The following is a 15,541-nucleotide window of genomic DNA, read 5'->3' as shown; positions in this document are numbered from 1 at the left end:
ATGCTGCTGCTGAGGCGGGACCCAGCCTCTTGCCCTCTTGTCCTTGCTGCTCTGTTTCTTCTGTATGAGAGAAGAACTTCGGCTCTTGTGATGCTGGGCCTAGCAGAGTCTTGATACAAACATGTAGAGTTCCACAGTAGAGTCTGATGAACTCACGGCCAAAGAAACACTACCAGCCACTGTAGAGGAATACTGTGTCTTAAAAGCTCTGGGACAGTGCCGCTAGGGACATAAATTAGAAAGCAGTCTATGAATTCAGAGGAAATGTCAAAAAGGTTGGTTGCTTCACTATCGAGCTCTGCCTCCCTATGCTGGGTTTCATGTGACTAGGAATGCCTTTTTTTTTTTTTTTTTTTTTTTTTTTTTTTTTTTGTCTTGTTTTGTTTTGTTTTTTGAGACAGATTCTCTGAGTGTAGTCCTGGCTGTCCTGGCACTCGCTCTGTATATCAGGCTGGCCTTGAACTCACAGAGATCTGCCTGCCTCTGCCCTCCCCAACCCTATCCCCAGTGCCGGGATTAAAGTCGTTCACCACCACTGATGGCTAGGAATGCCAATTTTTTCAGGTGAATGCCATAGGGCTTATATGAGGGAGAAGAGATTTGGCATTATGGTCTAATTCTGAGCAACTTTGAGCCAGTTATATACTCTTCATTTTATCTAAACAGAGACATGGGCAGTTCATACTTTTTACCAAAACAAGCTGGCTCTCCAGAAAGCTTCCAATGGAGGCACAACTCCAAGGTCAGGGAAGGAAGAAATATGTAAGGTAGGATAGAAAGAGGAAAAAAAAGATTATTTTACTTGTATGAGTGCTTGTCTTCATATGTGTGCATGAGTACCACATGTGTGCAGTACCAATAGACACCAGGAGACAGTGTCAAATGCCCCTGGAACTGGAGTTACAGAAAGTTCTGAATTTCCATGTGGGCGCTGGGAACTGAACCTGGGACCTCTGGAAGAGCAGTCAGTGCTCTTAACTGCTGAGCCATCTCTCCAGGCTCAAATTCAAACAAACAAACAAACAAACAAAAACCAAGTCCAACAACAGAAAACAGAGGCTGCTGGTGTCAGCCACAGGAAGTCTGTCCGAGTGTAACCTGCACATGCACACATCAGTGTAGGATGCATAGTAACTGTACACATTTCTAACCTGCACATGCACACATCAGTGTAGGATGCATAGTAACTGTACACATTTCTAACCTGCACATGCACACATCAGTGTAGGATGCATAGTAACTGTACACATTTCTAACCTGCACATGCACACATCAGTGTAGGATGCATAGTAACTGTACACATTTCTAACCTGCACATGCACACATCAGTGTAGGATGCATAGTAACTGTACACATTTCTAACCTGTACATGCACACATCAGTGTAGAAGGATGCATAGTAACTGTACACATTTCTAACCTGTACATGCACACATCAGTGTAGGATGCATAGTAACTGTACACATTTCTAACCTGCACATGCACACATCAGTGTAGAAGGATGCATAGTAACTGTACACATTTCTAACCTGTACATGCACACATCAGTATAGAAGGATGCATAATAACTGTACACATTTCCCATCCTTTACTGGAAATACTGGGACCTGAAATGTTTCAGGATTGTTTTCAGATTTGGGGATGCTCTTGGTTAATTTCCTGTTGCTTTGATAAAATAGACTGACTGAGGGGCTAGAGAGATGGCTCAGTGGTTAAGAGCACTGGCTGCTCTTCCAGAGGTCCTGAGTTCAATTCCCAGCAGCGACATGGTGGCTCACAACCATCTATAATGGGATCTGGTGCCCTGTTCTGTCATGCGGGTATATATGCAGGCAGAACACTGTATACATAATAAATAAATATTAAAACATAGCCTGACTGTAGGGAGAACGGGTCTATTTTGTCTCACAATTCATCACAACTAGGAAGTCACAACAGCAGGGGCTTTAGGTAGCTGATGATTTTACATCCAGTCAAGAAGAAACTGGGGCTGGAGAGATGGCTCAGTGGTTAAGAGCACTGGCTGCTCTTCCAGAGGACCCAGGTTCAATTCCCAGCACCCACATGAAGGCTCACAACCATCTTTAGCTCCAGTCACAGGTAGTCAGATGCCCTCCTGGCCTCTGTGGGCTTTGCATGCATGTGGTACAAAGACATACAGTCAGGCATTTCTATGTGTAGGTGCTTTCTCGCAAACCTGAGACCTGAGTTCAATCCCAGGGACCCATGCGGTGGAAGGAGAGAAAAAAACTCCTGTGGATTGTCCTCAAATCTCCCCAGCATGGTATGCGTAACTCCCCACCTAACACTAAATAAATAATTGTTAGAAAAAAGAGCACAGGAGGAGGAAGAGAGAATGTGGCAATGAATTCTGTGCTCAGTTTATTTTCTCCTTTTTATACTGTTTAGGATGCAGGCCCAGGGAACAGTCCACCTGCTGTGTACAGGTCTTCCCACCTCAATTAATCTAATCAAGATAATCTCCTAGCTGGGGAGTGGTGGCTCCAGCACTAGGGAGGCAGAGCCAGGAGGATCTCTGTGAGTTCGAGGCCAGCCTGGTCTACAAAGTGAGTTCCAAGAAAGGCGCAAAGCTACACAGAGAAACCCTGTCTCAAAAAAACAAAAAAACAAAACAAAACAAAACAAAAAAAAGATAATCTCCTACAGGTATTGCCCAGAGACTTGTGTCTGGGCAATGGTAGATCTTATGGATTTGGCAGTTGAGATAAAAGATCATAAACATATAACCGGGAATCTTAAGCCAGGTGGCACATTTGTAATTCCAGCTGGGGAAGTGGAGGTAGGAGAATGGGAGGTTTAAAGCCAGTCTTGTCTACAAAGTGAAGTTGAGGCTAGCCTGGGCTACATAGTGAGCTGCTGCCTCTAACAATGCCACATATTACTCGTGGACAAATGTAGTATCAAAATATAAAACATGTATAAGACTGATAATTAACAAGTTCAGAACAGAAGTAACTTGGAGAGGAGAGGTATCAGGGATGGAGGAGTAGGACTTCAAATCTGTAATTTGTTGTTTATTTTTGAGATAGTCTCATAAAGCCTAGGCTGGTACTAACCTTGTTTGTAGCTGAGGCTGTGTAACCAAGCTATTTCTTTTAGGGCCACCAACCAGCTCCTAAATCATGACACGGAGACTTATCAGTTTTGAATGCTTGGCCTAGCTTAGGCTTGTTTCTGGCTAGCTTTTTTTTGGGGGGGTGGGAAGAGGGGGATTGTTTGTTTTTTCTGAGATAGGATTTCTCTGTGTAACAGCCCTGACTGTCCTGAAACTTGCTTTGTACACCAGGCTGGTCTTGAACTCACTGAGATCCACCTGCCTCTGCCTCCCAAGTGCTGGGATCAAAAGTGTGTGCTCCCGGGTAGCTTTATTTAACTTAATGTAACTTGTTTCTCTTTATCTGCTTTTTGTCTCCGGGCCTTTTACTTTTCTTTCCTTCTGTACATATTACTTTCACTGCTTCTCATGGCTGGCTGGTGCCTGCCTGGCTTCTGGCCCCGGGTGTCTCCTTGTTCTCTCTTCTTTTGTTCTTCTGGAGCCTAGATTCCTCCTCCTATTTATTCTCTCTGTCCCCTAGCCCTGCCTATCCTTTCTCTGCCTAGCTATTGGCCATTCTGCTTCTTAAAAAAATTTTTTTCTTTTTTTTTTTTTAGATTTATTTATTTATTATGCATACAATGTTCTGCCTGCATGTATGCATGTCTGCAGGTCAGAAGAGGGCGTCAGATCTCATTACAGATGGTTGTGAGCCACCATGTGGTTGCTGGGAATTGAACTCAGTACCTCCGGAAGAGCAGTCAGTGCTCTTAACCTCTGAGCCATCTCTCCAGCCCTCTTAAAAATTTTTTTAATTTTTTTTTATTATTAAGAGATTTTCTTTTCATTTTTACATACCAACCACAGATCCCCCTCTCCTCCCTCTTCCCGCCCCCAGCCTTCCCCCCTCACCCCACCCCTTCATTCCCACCTCCTCCAAGGCAAGGTCTCCCATGGGGAGTCAGCAGAGCCTGGTACATTAAGTTAAGGCAGGTCCAAGCCCCTCCACCCTGCACCAAGACTGCACAAGGTGTCCCATCATAGGCACTGGACTCCAAAAAGCCAGCTCATGCACCAGGGACGGATCCCGATCCCACTGCCTGGGGGCCTCCTAAACAGTTCAAGCTAAACAACTGTCTTGCCTATCCAGAGGGCCTAGTCCAGTACCATGGGGGCTCCACAGCTATTGGTCCACAGTTCATGAATTTCCACTAGTTTGGCTAGTTGTCGCTGTACATTTTCCCATTATGTTCTCGATGTCCCTTGCTCATAGAATCCCTCCTCTCTCTCTCACTGATTGGACTCCTGGAGCCTGGGCTGGCGCTCAGCCGTGGATCTCCACTTTTTATTAGAGAAAGCAGGTGCTTTTGGCAGGAAAGGTGAAATAAATACAACACACCTTTATATAATTAAACACACGTTGTTACATCATTAAACAAATGCAGCATAAACAAATGTAACACACCTCTGCCTAGCTAAATTATTTTCCAAAACAAGGGTGACCTTAACATTCTGATGCCCTTATCTTTGCCTCCTGGGAGCTGGAATTTTCGACATGCACCACCGTGCTTCTGTCTGTAATGATCCTACCATTTTATCAACATCATCATGTGTGGGAATCAAACACAGGTCTCCCTCTGCTAAGCAAACACTCTTCTACTCAACGACACCTCAGCTCTTTATTTTGATCTGTGACAGTCACACTAAGTTACTCAGGCATGTCTTGAACATAATTTGCGTCACATGGAAGTCCTTGTGAAGCCTGAACCACCAGGCCAGCTTTACCTTTTTTAAATTTTTTGTCTTTTTTTGATTTTTAGGTTCTCGGTCTGTAGCCCAGATTGGTTTGGAACTCACAGTAAAATATTACTGCCTCAGCATCCCAAGCCTTGGAACTGTAGTTTCCAGTCATCAGGTCCAGCTATCTTTTTTCTGAGACAGGGTTTTTCCATTCTGTATTTCAAACTTCCCAGAAACTGGCTACATGGCTGATCTCCAATTCCTGATCCACTTCCCTTAGATTTCCAGGTTCTAGGACATCAGGTCTCACCACACTTGCCTATGTTATTTTTGGCTGTATCAGTGATGGAACCCAGGGCCTTCCGTATGTTACATATGCTACTGAGATATAGTCCCCAACGAGGCTCTGAGGTTTTGCTTGTGTTTTGAGATGGGACCTTACTATGTGGTCCTGGGTAAGCTAGAACCCGTTATGTAGGCCAGGATGGCTTCAAATTTGCATTGATTTTCCTATCTACTCAAGTGCTGGAAAATGTTAGTAAATTGGTTGCAGAATGTGAGTTTTGCAATTCTGTGGGTTTGGTGTCCTGACTACCTGGGGAGTCAGGCAACACCTGGGGCTGTGTAGCACAGCTGTAAATGGCTGAAACTGCAAGGAGACAGTTCAGCCCTGGAGGGCGAGGTATCCTGGACAGACACCTCAAGTTGCTCAGAACAGCTCTGTCCTGAAGGTGTCCCGGACACCTAGAGCTGTGTAGCACAGCACTGGCAGCTGGGACTGCAAAGAAACAGCCCAACCCTGAAAGGGAAATTTTTCTGACTTCTCTGGAGAGTCAGGCCTGGAACTGCCTCAGCAGGGAAGGGTATCCTGGCTCTTCGGGAAAGTCAGGATATACCTGGTGTGATGGGCGATGGTCTCCCCGCAGGACACAGCAATCCTGCTCCTCTCCTGGAGAGCCACAGTCTCTGGCTCAGTATTACCAGTTCTCTCTTGCTCAATCCACTATGGGATGTCCCAGCAAGGTTCTTCCGTTTAGCTACCCCTTGCTCAGTCCACTATGAGACGTCCCTGCAAGGTGGTTCTGTGCACCAGTGAATGAAAGTCTTCACCCAAAACTCTTGAGAAAGGTTTACTTGGTAAGGAGGAGTACAGGAGAGTACCTGCCTCTACCAGGGTGGAGAGAACAGCTCACAACTGACCAGGCAGGGCGGATTTTTTGGGATGTCCAGGGGGCAGAGTCAACTGTGATTGGTTAGTTTTTGTGGGCAAGGGGCAGAGATGACCCTGATTTCAGGGCCAAACTGTGTTTCTTTCACTGGCCTTTCTTGGCTTTTTGACACTAGCTCTAAGGGAACATTTCTTTCACTGACTCTGATTCTAGGGGCCAAGAGTGTTATTTTGGTACTAGTTTCAGAGTCAGAGCATGTTTCCTTGGTTCTGGGTTTGGGGATAAAGTGTTCATTTCTCTGGCTCAGGTCCCAAACACAGGCTGTGTTTCTTCCCCTGGCCCTGGGTCCTAGGGCCAGGATTCTGCTGTCCTGCTCTGTGATTGTTTGATTTCACAAGTCAGTTGGACAGGGGCAGAGATGGCTCTGATCTGAGCTCAACTGTTTCTCTCACTGGCCTTATCTGAGCCATCCTTCCCTAATTCTGGGCTCCGGGGTCAGGGTGGGTTTCCTTAGCCAGCCCCTCTTCCCTACAGGGATTACAGGCATGTACCACCATGCCTGACTTCCAAGTGTTACATTATTTGAGGCAGGGTCTCATGTATCCCATTCTGGCCCCAAACTTGCTCTGTAGCCAAAATGACCTTAAACTTCTGATTCTCTTGCTTCCACCCAAAGTGCTAGGATTACAAGTGTACACCACAACTGGCCCCATTGTTTTTTCACTACAGATATATTTTCATTTTTTAGAATTTTATATAAATAGAACTACACAGTATGTGCTCTTTTGTGACTGACTTTTACTTAGTATAATTTTTTTTTTTTTTTTTTTTTTTTTGGTTTTTCGAGACAGGGTTTCTCTGTGTAGCTTTGTGCCTTTTCCTGGAACTCACTTGGTAGCCCAGGCTGGCCTCGAACTCACAGAGATCCACCTGCCTCTGCCTCCCGAGTGCTGAGGCGTGTGCCACCACCGCCGGGTTTACTTAGTATAATTACTTTGAGGTTTATGGGCACTGCTATAATAATTGTTCTGTCATTTTTATTACTTGGGTTTATTTTTGTTGTTTTGTTTTTGTTTATGTTTTTTGGTTTTTTTTTTTTTTTTTTTTTTTTTTTTTTTTTTTTTTCGAGACAGGGTTTCTCTGTGTAGCTTTGCGCCTTTCCTGGAACTCACTTGGTAGCCCAGGCTGGCCTTGAACTCACAGAGATCCGCCTGCCTCTGCCTCCCGAGTGCTGGGATTAAAGGCGTGCGCCACCAACGCCCGGCTAAGATATGGAAAGATTTTTTTTTTTTTTTTTTGGTTTTTCGAGACAGGGTTTCTCTGTGTAGCTTTGTGCCTTTCCTGGAGCTCACTTGGTAGCCCAGGCTGGCCTCGAACTCACAGAGATCCGCCTGGCTCTGCCTCCCGAGTGCTGGGATTAAAGGCGTGCGCCACCAACGCCCGGCTTTGTTTATGTTTTTTTTTCAAGACAGGGTTTCTCTGTGTAGCTTTGGAGCCTTTCCTGAAACTCACTCTGTAGATCAGGCTGGCCTTGAACTCAGTGATCTGCGTGCCTCCGCCCCCCCCCCCCCCCAGTGCTGGGATTAAAGGCCACCATTGCCAGGCTGTTGTTTTGTTTTTAATAAGGTCTCACAGCTGGGAGTTGGTGTTGTACAAGCCTTTAATCCCAGAACTCAAGAGGCAGAGATCTCTGTGAGTTTGAGGCCAGCCTGGTCTACAGAGTTCCAGGACTACCAGGATGGCTATACAGAGAAATCCTGTCTCAAAAAACAAAAACAAACAAAACAAAACAAAAGATCTCAGTATGTAGCCCTGGCTGACCTGGAACTCACTCTGCAGACCAGACTGGCCTTGAACGCACAGAGATCCACTTGCCTCTGCCTCCCGAGTGCTGGATTAAAGGTGAGTGGCACAATCACTGTATTTTTTTAAACCTTTGTTTCTGTGTATTCATGCTGAAGCCACTTCACAAACATGGAGGTCTGAGCGGGGACAGCTTTCAGGTATCTTAGAACTCAGTTCTCTCCTTGTGGGTCCTGAGGGTCAAACCCCGGTCTTTGGCTTAGTGGCAAGGGTCTTGACCTGCTCAGCCATCTTCCAGCCCTTGAGTTTGCTATTGTGTTTGAACGGACAGTAGCCCACTCGAGCATGTGGCTCTGGCAGGCCTTGCCCTTCTCCCCCAGCCCCTTTGCTCTGCTAAAAAACCGTTAGATTACCTTCCTAAAGCTAGCCATCAAGGTCTGTTCTCTTGGCCACTTCCCTCTCCTGAGGCTGACCACCAAGGTCCAGCTATCAAAAGTCTCCTTTGGCTCATCTAATGAACGGGCCCAGTTAAAATTAATGCCGGGTGGTGGTGGTCAGCGGCGCATGCCTTACATCCCAGCCCTTGGGAGACAGAGGCAGGAGGATCTCTGTGAGTTCAAGGCCAGCCTGGGCTACAGAGTTCCAGGATAGGTTCCAAAGCTAAACAGAGAAACCCTGTCTCGAAAAACCAAAATAAACAAACAAACAAACAAACAAACAAATAAATAAATAATTATTAATAAAGGCGCTCTCTGAAAACAGGCGTTTGGGTGTGGTTCGTGCCCAGCCCGGGGTCGGGGAGGGACCCCGCACACACACTCTTGGGGTCTCCTTCAGGACGGTGTAGCAAATCTCTTCCCGGGCTCCCGGTGCTGCGCCCCGGCTGCCCGCACCCGAATCCCTTCCCTGCCCGCTCTCGCTGCCCTCGGGGCGGCTTCGGGCATCCCGAGGTTCCCGCCTCCACCTCTCAGGTGGGAAGTGGGGTCTGTGCTGGGGACCGGGCCTGCGGGTTCAGCCCCGTGGGGTCTGGGCTAGCTCTGGCTACAGGTGCTTCGTGACACGTCGGAGACCGCCGGGCCGGACGGTAACGCCGTTAGGACAACGGCGACGACCGTTAGAACCGTTAGAACCGTTAGAACCGTTAGAAGCCTTCGGCCGCGGGGCGGGGCCACGGAGCGGCCTTCCCATTGGCGAGCGCTCCCCGGGGGCGGGGCCTCACCTGGGCGGGGCTTCCCCCTCGCACGCGTGCCTCCGCGAAGCCTGAGGCGTGCGCGTGTGGTGCGCGCGCCGGAGGTGAGGACGCGGGCGCGCGGCGTGGGCCGGGGGCGGCGCGTGCGGAGTGGGGAGGGATGGGAGCAGGCGGGGGACACCGAGGCTTCCGGGGAGAGGAGCCAGGGGACGGGGACCCGAGAAGCCAACCGGAGTTGTCTTGTTGGTTAGGAACAAACCGGAAGCACACGGGGGATGAGGGCCGCTTGAAGCACCGCGTTTCCGTCGTGCTTGCTTACTGCGAGGGAGGCGCGTGAAGGTCCGCAAACAACTGTGAAGAATTGGTTCTCGCCTTCCGTCCTGTGGGTCTTGGGGATCGAACTTGTGCTCTCGGGGTCGGCAGCAGGCGCCTTTACCCTTTGAGCGATCTCTTTAGCCCTTGGAGGGAGAGAGACAGACAGACAGACAGACAGCCTTGACCAGACACTGTGAGAATTAACCATTCCTCCTGGCGATGATGTGGAAGAGGACCAGGAGTCTGAGGAAGAGACTGGCCTCTCTGCGTTAAGGGAGGGGAGGTGTCGGGGAGATAGAGGACATAGCACATGGGGTGTGTGTGGAGGGAGGTGCTGGAAGGATTCGCGGAGCTGGGACAGGAGAATGGCAAATTCTAGGCCAGCCTGAGCTCTATAGGGAGTGTCAGGTCTGTCTCTTGTTAAGTAGTGGAACCCTACCCCCCCACCCCCACCCCACCCCACCCACACACTCCCCCGAACCCCCCAAATTAAGCTGGAAGCCAGACGGTGGAGGCACAAGCCTTTAATCCCAGCACTTGGGAGGCAGAGGCAGGCAGAGTTCTAGGACAATCTGGGCTACATGGAGAAACCCTGTCTCAAAAACAAACAAAAATCTCAGAGGAGTCACTCTGACTGCTAGGACCACCCTCTCTTCACACACGCTCTTTATTCATCCAGAGAGCTTTTCTTGTAGAGATCGTGGCTTCACTTTCTTCTTTCATACTTTCTTTACTAAAGATGGGTTGATAAATGAACAGGGCCCTGCACTTGAAAGGTTCAAATCTGTGCATTTAAGGTGTCATTTACCTTGATGGATAGGCATATTGGAATGGCTTATCTTGCATTCTTGTCTGGTAGAATCATTAAGGAGAGGGCTTTGGCTGTTCTGTGGAAAGTTAAAAGCTCACTTAGCTAACAGGAAACAAGTAAAAGCACAAAGGACAAGCTGAGGCTGAGGACATTAGCGCACGTGGGCCTTAGAAATAGTCAAGAGAATAAGAATATACCCTTGCCCTTTGTCGGAGACAGCCTCTAGATAAGTAGTCCATGGTGGCCTTGAACTCTCTGTCCTCTGCCTTGGTTTCTCTAGTGCTGAAATTATGGTTGTGCCCCACTACGATTGGCATTATCACAAGTTTTTCAAAATAATTTTTATTTATCTGTATGGATGCTTTGCCTACATGTTTGTCTGTATACTACATGCATACAGTGCCTGAGGAGGCCAGAAGAGGGTGTCGGGGCCCTTGGGACTCAAGTTAACAGATGGTTGTGATCTGCCAGCCATGTGGGTGCTAGGAATCAAACCTGGGTCCTTTGGAAAAGCAGCCAGTACTATTAACCACTGAGCCATCCCTCCAGCCCCTATCACAGGGTAGCACTATGTAGCTCTAGCTGGCCTGGAATTTACTATGTAGATAAGGCTGGCTTCAAATTTCCAGAGTTCTGCCAGACCCCCTATGAAGCTTGGGTTGCCATTAAACTTGTCCCAGTCTTCCTGCTTCCACCTCCTAGAGTTAAGATTACAGGTGTGTAACCAACACATCTGGCTCATTGTACAATTTGATAGCAGATAAGGTCTTACTTCGGGCACATAAAGTAGTGGAATTTTTCACCAATTAGATCAGAACAAAACTGCTGAAATGTTCTTACATGTAATTAGTACATTTGGAAATGTTATACTGTATTAATGTTCTGAATATTCTCTGTTCTCTAATAGAAGTATTAAAATGAATTTTAATGTCTGGAATATCAAAGAGATGCTCAGTATTCCCTCAGGCTCTGGGTAAGTTTCCTAGGTTTTTATTTCTTGTTGTTTTGTTTTGTTTTGATATTTAAGTCTTATGGTTTTATTGATTTCCTAGAAAATCTCATTCCTATAGCTGGAGTGGCTGTTGAATAATGCTAGAGTTTCTATATTGGCTCTCTTTTTCTTCTCCTCCATTACTGCTATTCCTTTTTATGCTTGTTCTTTTCCTCCCACTTGTTTTCAGATTGGAAAAGTGATGTCAGGTTAGGGGAGATAGCCGAGGGTAAAGTGTTTGCCTGTCAAATATGAAGACTTGAGTTTGAATCCCCAAACCCATATAGAAAGTTGGGCACAGTGACATGTGCCTGATATCCCATCCATGATGAGTTGGGAGATAAAGACAGCTCTGGAAGTTCACAGGCTAGCCAGCTTGGCCTGTGTGGCAAAGTTTTAATGAGAGACCTTGTCTCCAACAAAAGATGGAAGGCACCTAAGGACAAGCAAGCACCCAGTGTTGTCCTCTGATTTCCTTACAGATGCTGTTCATACACACACACACACACACACACACACACACACACACACACGTACATGTACACCTGCATCCACATGACTATGCATTAGAACATCTATACAGACACACCCATAGATAGTATCAATGCAGCTCTGTATATCAGCTCTGTATACAACATTCAGTCTTGGGACTGGATCTGTGAGAATCAGATATAGAGCCCCAAATCTTGAAACTGACCTGAATTAAGCAATGCTTTTGGAATAGAAAGAAATAAAATAAGTACAGTGTTCAATGTCTGTTTGTGTGATGTAATTTGTAGCTGCTCTGAAGAGAAGAGCCACTCCAGCTACCAGCAAGACCCAGTGGGATACTGTGCATGCTGTGTCCACTGTCCACTGAGGTTTTAGACTAGTGTCCACCAGGCTGCAATAAACCTACCATTTCTAAATTGGGGGGAGGACTCTCTGAAAAGGGATTTAAATTGTTTTTTGCATGCCTGCATCACTGGATAGTTTCTTTCTTTCTTTCCTAACACTTTGCCAAAAAAACTTGCCAATTTGATTTAAAAAAAAAAGAAAAAAAAAAAAACCCTAGGGTCTGTAGTGATGGCTCCAGTTAAGAGCACTTACTGCTTTTGCAGAGGACCCAGGTTCAGTTCCCAGTGCCCATGTGGTGGTTTGCAGCCATCTGTAACTCCAGTTCCAGGGGATCTAACACCCTTACCTCGTTGGGCACTAAACACATGGTACATGGTATATGTACATACATGCAGGCACATCCACATAGAATTAAGTAAATATTATTTTAAAACCCACTCTTCTCTTTATTTCTCCAAAAGGGCTTGCTGTTTATATAAAGTAGAGAAAACTTTAATTCTGTCATTTCTGTCATTGCTCTAAGGCACAATCCTATGTCAGGCTGGGCAGTGATGTTACATGCCATTAATCCCAGCACTTGGGAGGCATAGGCAGATAGATCTCTTGAGTTCCAGACCAGCCTGGTCTACAGAGTGAGTTCCAGGACAGCCAGGGCCATACAGAGAAACCCTGTCTTGAAAAACCAAAAAAAAAAAAGAAAAAGAAAGAAAGAAAAAGAAAAGATAAAAAAAAACCTTTCAGAGATATAAGCATTCAGTCCATATTAAGGCTTAATTTGTAGTTAAATTTTTCTACATTTATTGTGTTATTGTGTGTGAGTGTATGCTTGTTTTGTTTTTGAGGCAGTTTCTATACATAGCTCTGGCAGTTCTGTAACTCATTTATGTAGACCAGGCCAGCCTTTAACTCACAAAGATCTGCCTGCCTCTGCCTTGTGAGTTTCTGGGATTAAAGGCTTGTAACAGGGTTAAAGCCACCCCCAGCTCAGGCGCTTGTGTTTGTATTGTTACAGCTCCTTCTCTCTCCAGTCCTGTTCCCCTTCCTTCACTTTCCAAATGTTAGGTTAAAAATATGTATTTATATAGGTTTAAAAACTCACAAAAATGGCTGGGCAGTGGTGGCACACGCCTTTGATCCCAGCACTCAGGAGGCAGAGCCAGGCGGATCTCTGTGAGATCCAGGACAGGCACCAAAACTACACAGAGAAACCGTGTCTCGGAAAAAAAAATTTCACAAAGATGATATGTAATAGAGTTCACTTTAAGTAAAGTTCTACTGTTTAAATTTGTTGTGTGTTTGGGGGAGGGCACATATGCTATGGTATGTATGTGAAATTCAGAGGAGCCGATTCTCCTCTCCTGCCTTTATGAGTTCCCGGTTGTCAGTTTACCAGGCTTGTGTGGCAAGTACCTCTACCTGTTGAGCAGTCTTTCCCTAACAGTTTTTACTTTTTTGTACTCAAAATTATTTTTGGCCAGGCATGATGGTGCATACCTTTAGTCCCTACACTTGGGAGTCAGAAGTAGGTGGATCTATGTGAGTTTGAGGCCAGCCTGGTCTACAAAACAAGTTCCAGATCGTCCCGGAATATACAGAGAAACGCTGTCTCAAAAAAGCAATAAAACAGCAATGAAATTATTTTTGTTTTGTTTTGGTTTGGTTTTTTTCAAGACAGGGTTTCTCTGTGTAACTTTGGTGGCTGTCCTGGATATCGCTCTGTAGACCAGGCTGGACTTGAACTCACAGAGATCCACCTGGCTCTGCCTCAGAGTGCTGGGATTAAAGGTGTGCACCACCGCAGCCCGGCACAAATTTGTTTTTTTTTTTTTTTTTTTTTTAAAGAAGTCTCTTAATCCCTAAAAGTTTTATAAACTTTTGTCTAAAAAATGGTGTTATAGCTCAAATGCTGTGATACTGGAATAGTTGTGTCCATCCTTTCTGTTGAATTTCCATTTGCTTGTTCTCCAGTTGGCAGATTCCAAGTGTGGGCATTCATAATTTCCTCGTGGTTCTGTAGAGGTCATCGAGGCAGTATAGAGAGCACTTAGAGGTCAACACAAATACTCCCAGAGCTACAGAACAGAGAGACCCTGTTTCAACAGCAAAACAGAATACTCTGAAATAGTGGCTGTGAGTTATGATTTCATTTGTTCAGGATGTTTGTTTACTTAATGTTTTCTTGCTTCATTTCAGGATCACTAAACCATCTAACTGGAATAGTAATCAGACTGATTGTTCTTCTCTCAGTGATTCCCAGTTCCTCTTTGGATCTCAGTTTTGTCCAGAAAATTCAGAGATTCTGTCCACATCCTTGGATGTTGGTGCCTACTCAAGACATTCAAAACAGACACAACAGAATTCTGTAGATGTGAGTCTGATTTCCAGCTAGTTAAATTTTTCTTTTTGAGACAGAATCTTGCTGTGGAGGCCAGTCTAAACTTCATCCTCCTGTCTCAGCCTCCTGGTTATTGGGGTTGTAGGTATAAGCCACCATCCTAATTCTGTTTTCTGGAATTTCTTTGTACATGTTTCATAGTTCTTATGGAGATGAGCTAAAAAGAGAATTATTCTATTGGAATATGAACATACTTTAGAATTGTACTCTGAAGATTACTATCCTAAATGGATTAGTGCTTGATTGATGACACTTGGTTTGCTTTAGCGTGGATTTTGAGTCAGGGTCTCACTGTGTAGCCTTGGCTGTCCTGGAACCCTTTATACAGACCAGGTTATATATATCAAGATATATAGCCTTGAATCAGAGATCTGCCTGCCTCCCCCTGAATATTGGGATAAAAGCATCCACTACCATTCCCAGCTGATTCATAACTGGCTTAATTAACCTAGAAGTCTGAAATTTAAAACACTTCTATGGCCAGGCAGTGGTGACCCAACACTAGGGAGGCAGAGGCAGGCATATCTCTGTTAGTTCAAGGCTTGCCTAGTCTACAAAGTAAGTTCCAGGATAGCCAGAGCTACTACACAGAAAAACCATATCTTGAAAAAAAAAAAAAAAAACCAAACAAAATAAAAACTACTTATATGTATAGTTTCTTTTTTTGCCAAAACAACATAGAGTAGTGTCAATCCCTTGACCATTTGTTTTTTGGGAGAGGCAAATATTCATATTTCCTAGCCTAATCATATACTATTATGAAAACTCATAAGAAACAATGGCTTTTTATGATGAATTTATTTGTTTGTTTGTTTTATTAGACAAAACCTAGAACTAACTGTGTAGACCAGGCTGGCCATGAACTCACAGAGATCCACCTGCCTCTTGCTTGAGAATCCTGGGATTCAAGGCATGCACCATCATACTTGACGCTTTTGTAAATAGGAGTAAAGGGGGTTAGAACAATGACTCAGTGGGACAAGGGCTTATAGACTTGAAGACCTGAGTTAGAATTCCTAGAGCTCATGTAGAATTCAGGCTTGGCAGCACATATCTGTAACCTTGCATTCATTCAAGGAGATTCAAGAGAGAAACAGGAGTCCAACTGTTGTGGCCACTTTGCAAGACCCCCGAGCAAGACCACCACAGAGCCAATATCTGAAGCAAAACACAAAGGGGTTTATGACAAACAAGCAAACCCAGGCTTGGTCAGCGTCCAACTTCGGACACAGCGGGT

At 45.5% G+C, this 15,541-nt stretch overlaps 1 protein-coding gene across 8 annotated transcripts in view; it reads left to right on the top strand.

Moving 5' to 3' along the window:
- Positions 1-118: 118 nt before the first annotated feature.
- The window catches only part of Iho1 (interactor of HORMAD1 1), a 30,505-nt gene continuing 15,082 nt past the window's right edge, over positions 119-15,541 (top strand). For 2 of the 8 annotated variants that reach the window (XM_076577032.1, XM_076577031.1), the window contains exons 1-3: positions 9,035-9,059; positions 10,989-11,054; positions 14,103-14,277. In XM_076577032.1, the coding sequence (XP_076433147.1) occupies positions 10,999-11,054; positions 14,103-14,277 (231 nt within the window). In that variant the 5' untranslated portion in view covers positions 9,035-9,059; positions 10,989-10,998. Of the gene's footprint in view, positions 276-8,992; positions 9,060-9,088; positions 9,338-10,988; positions 11,055-14,102; positions 14,278-15,541 lie in introns of those variants that run through there. The other 6 variants (XM_076577029.1, XM_076577028.1, XM_076577027.1 and 3 more) reach the window with 6 other exon arrangements.

Source organism: Peromyscus maniculatus, chromosome 7 (assembly GCF_049852395.1).
Source record: "Peromyscus maniculatus bairdii isolate BWxNUB_F1_BW_parent chromosome 7, HU_Pman_BW_mat_3.1, whole genome shotgun sequence".
Classification (NCBI taxonomy): Eukaryota; Metazoa; Chordata; class Mammalia; order Rodentia; family Cricetidae; genus Peromyscus; species Peromyscus maniculatus.
This window is presented reverse-complemented; position numbering and strand designations above follow the sequence as displayed.